This window comes from Plasmopara halstedii (assembly GCF_900000015.1).
Source record: "Plasmopara halstedii genome assembly, contig: Scaffold_816, whole genome shotgun sequence".
In the NCBI taxonomy this organism is placed as follows: domain Eukaryota; phylum Oomycota; class Peronosporomycetes; order Peronosporales; family Peronosporaceae; genus Plasmopara; species Plasmopara halstedii.
Genome location: NW_020187732.1, coordinates 278,469 through 278,812, shown reverse-complemented (window position 1 = coordinate 278,812; position 344 = coordinate 278,469). Strand labels below are relative to the sequence as shown.

Here is a 344-nt window from a genome sequence, read left to right as displayed (position 1 = left end):
GACCAGACTATGAGCTTGCTCATGTTACAACTGTAACGTCGTTTGTGACGGATTTGATTTGCACCGCGTATGCGGGTCATGGAATGTGTGAAGCGTTTCTAAAGGCTCTAGGGAGTAAGGAGATTGGAAACTCGGACAAGAAATTGTCATCACGAATGCGTGTACGATTGCACCGATATTTGTTGAATAATGAGCTGCTATATTATAGCACCGATTCAACGGACATACCAAGAATTGTGGTTCCTCGTGATGAGAATTTGAAATACCGTATCCTCTATGAGACTCACGACACGCGACTCAGTGTTCATCTCGGTCGTGTGAAGCCGTACAACTCAATGACTCAT

At 44.5% G+C, this 344-nt stretch overlaps 1 protein-coding gene across 1 annotated transcript in view; it reads right to left on the bottom strand.

The window, feature by feature from the left end:
* PHALS_14009 (uncharacterized protein) overlaps positions 1-23 on the bottom strand; it is a gene marked incomplete at both ends in the record, with an annotated part of 327 nt that extends 304 nt beyond the window's left edge. Inside the window, one exon of the mRNA XM_024729737.1 lies at positions 1-23. This exon is cut by the window's left edge and continues 304 nt beyond it. Coding sequence (XP_024580084.1) covers positions 1-23 — 23 coding nt within the window.
* Positions 24-344: the final 321 nt, after the last annotated feature.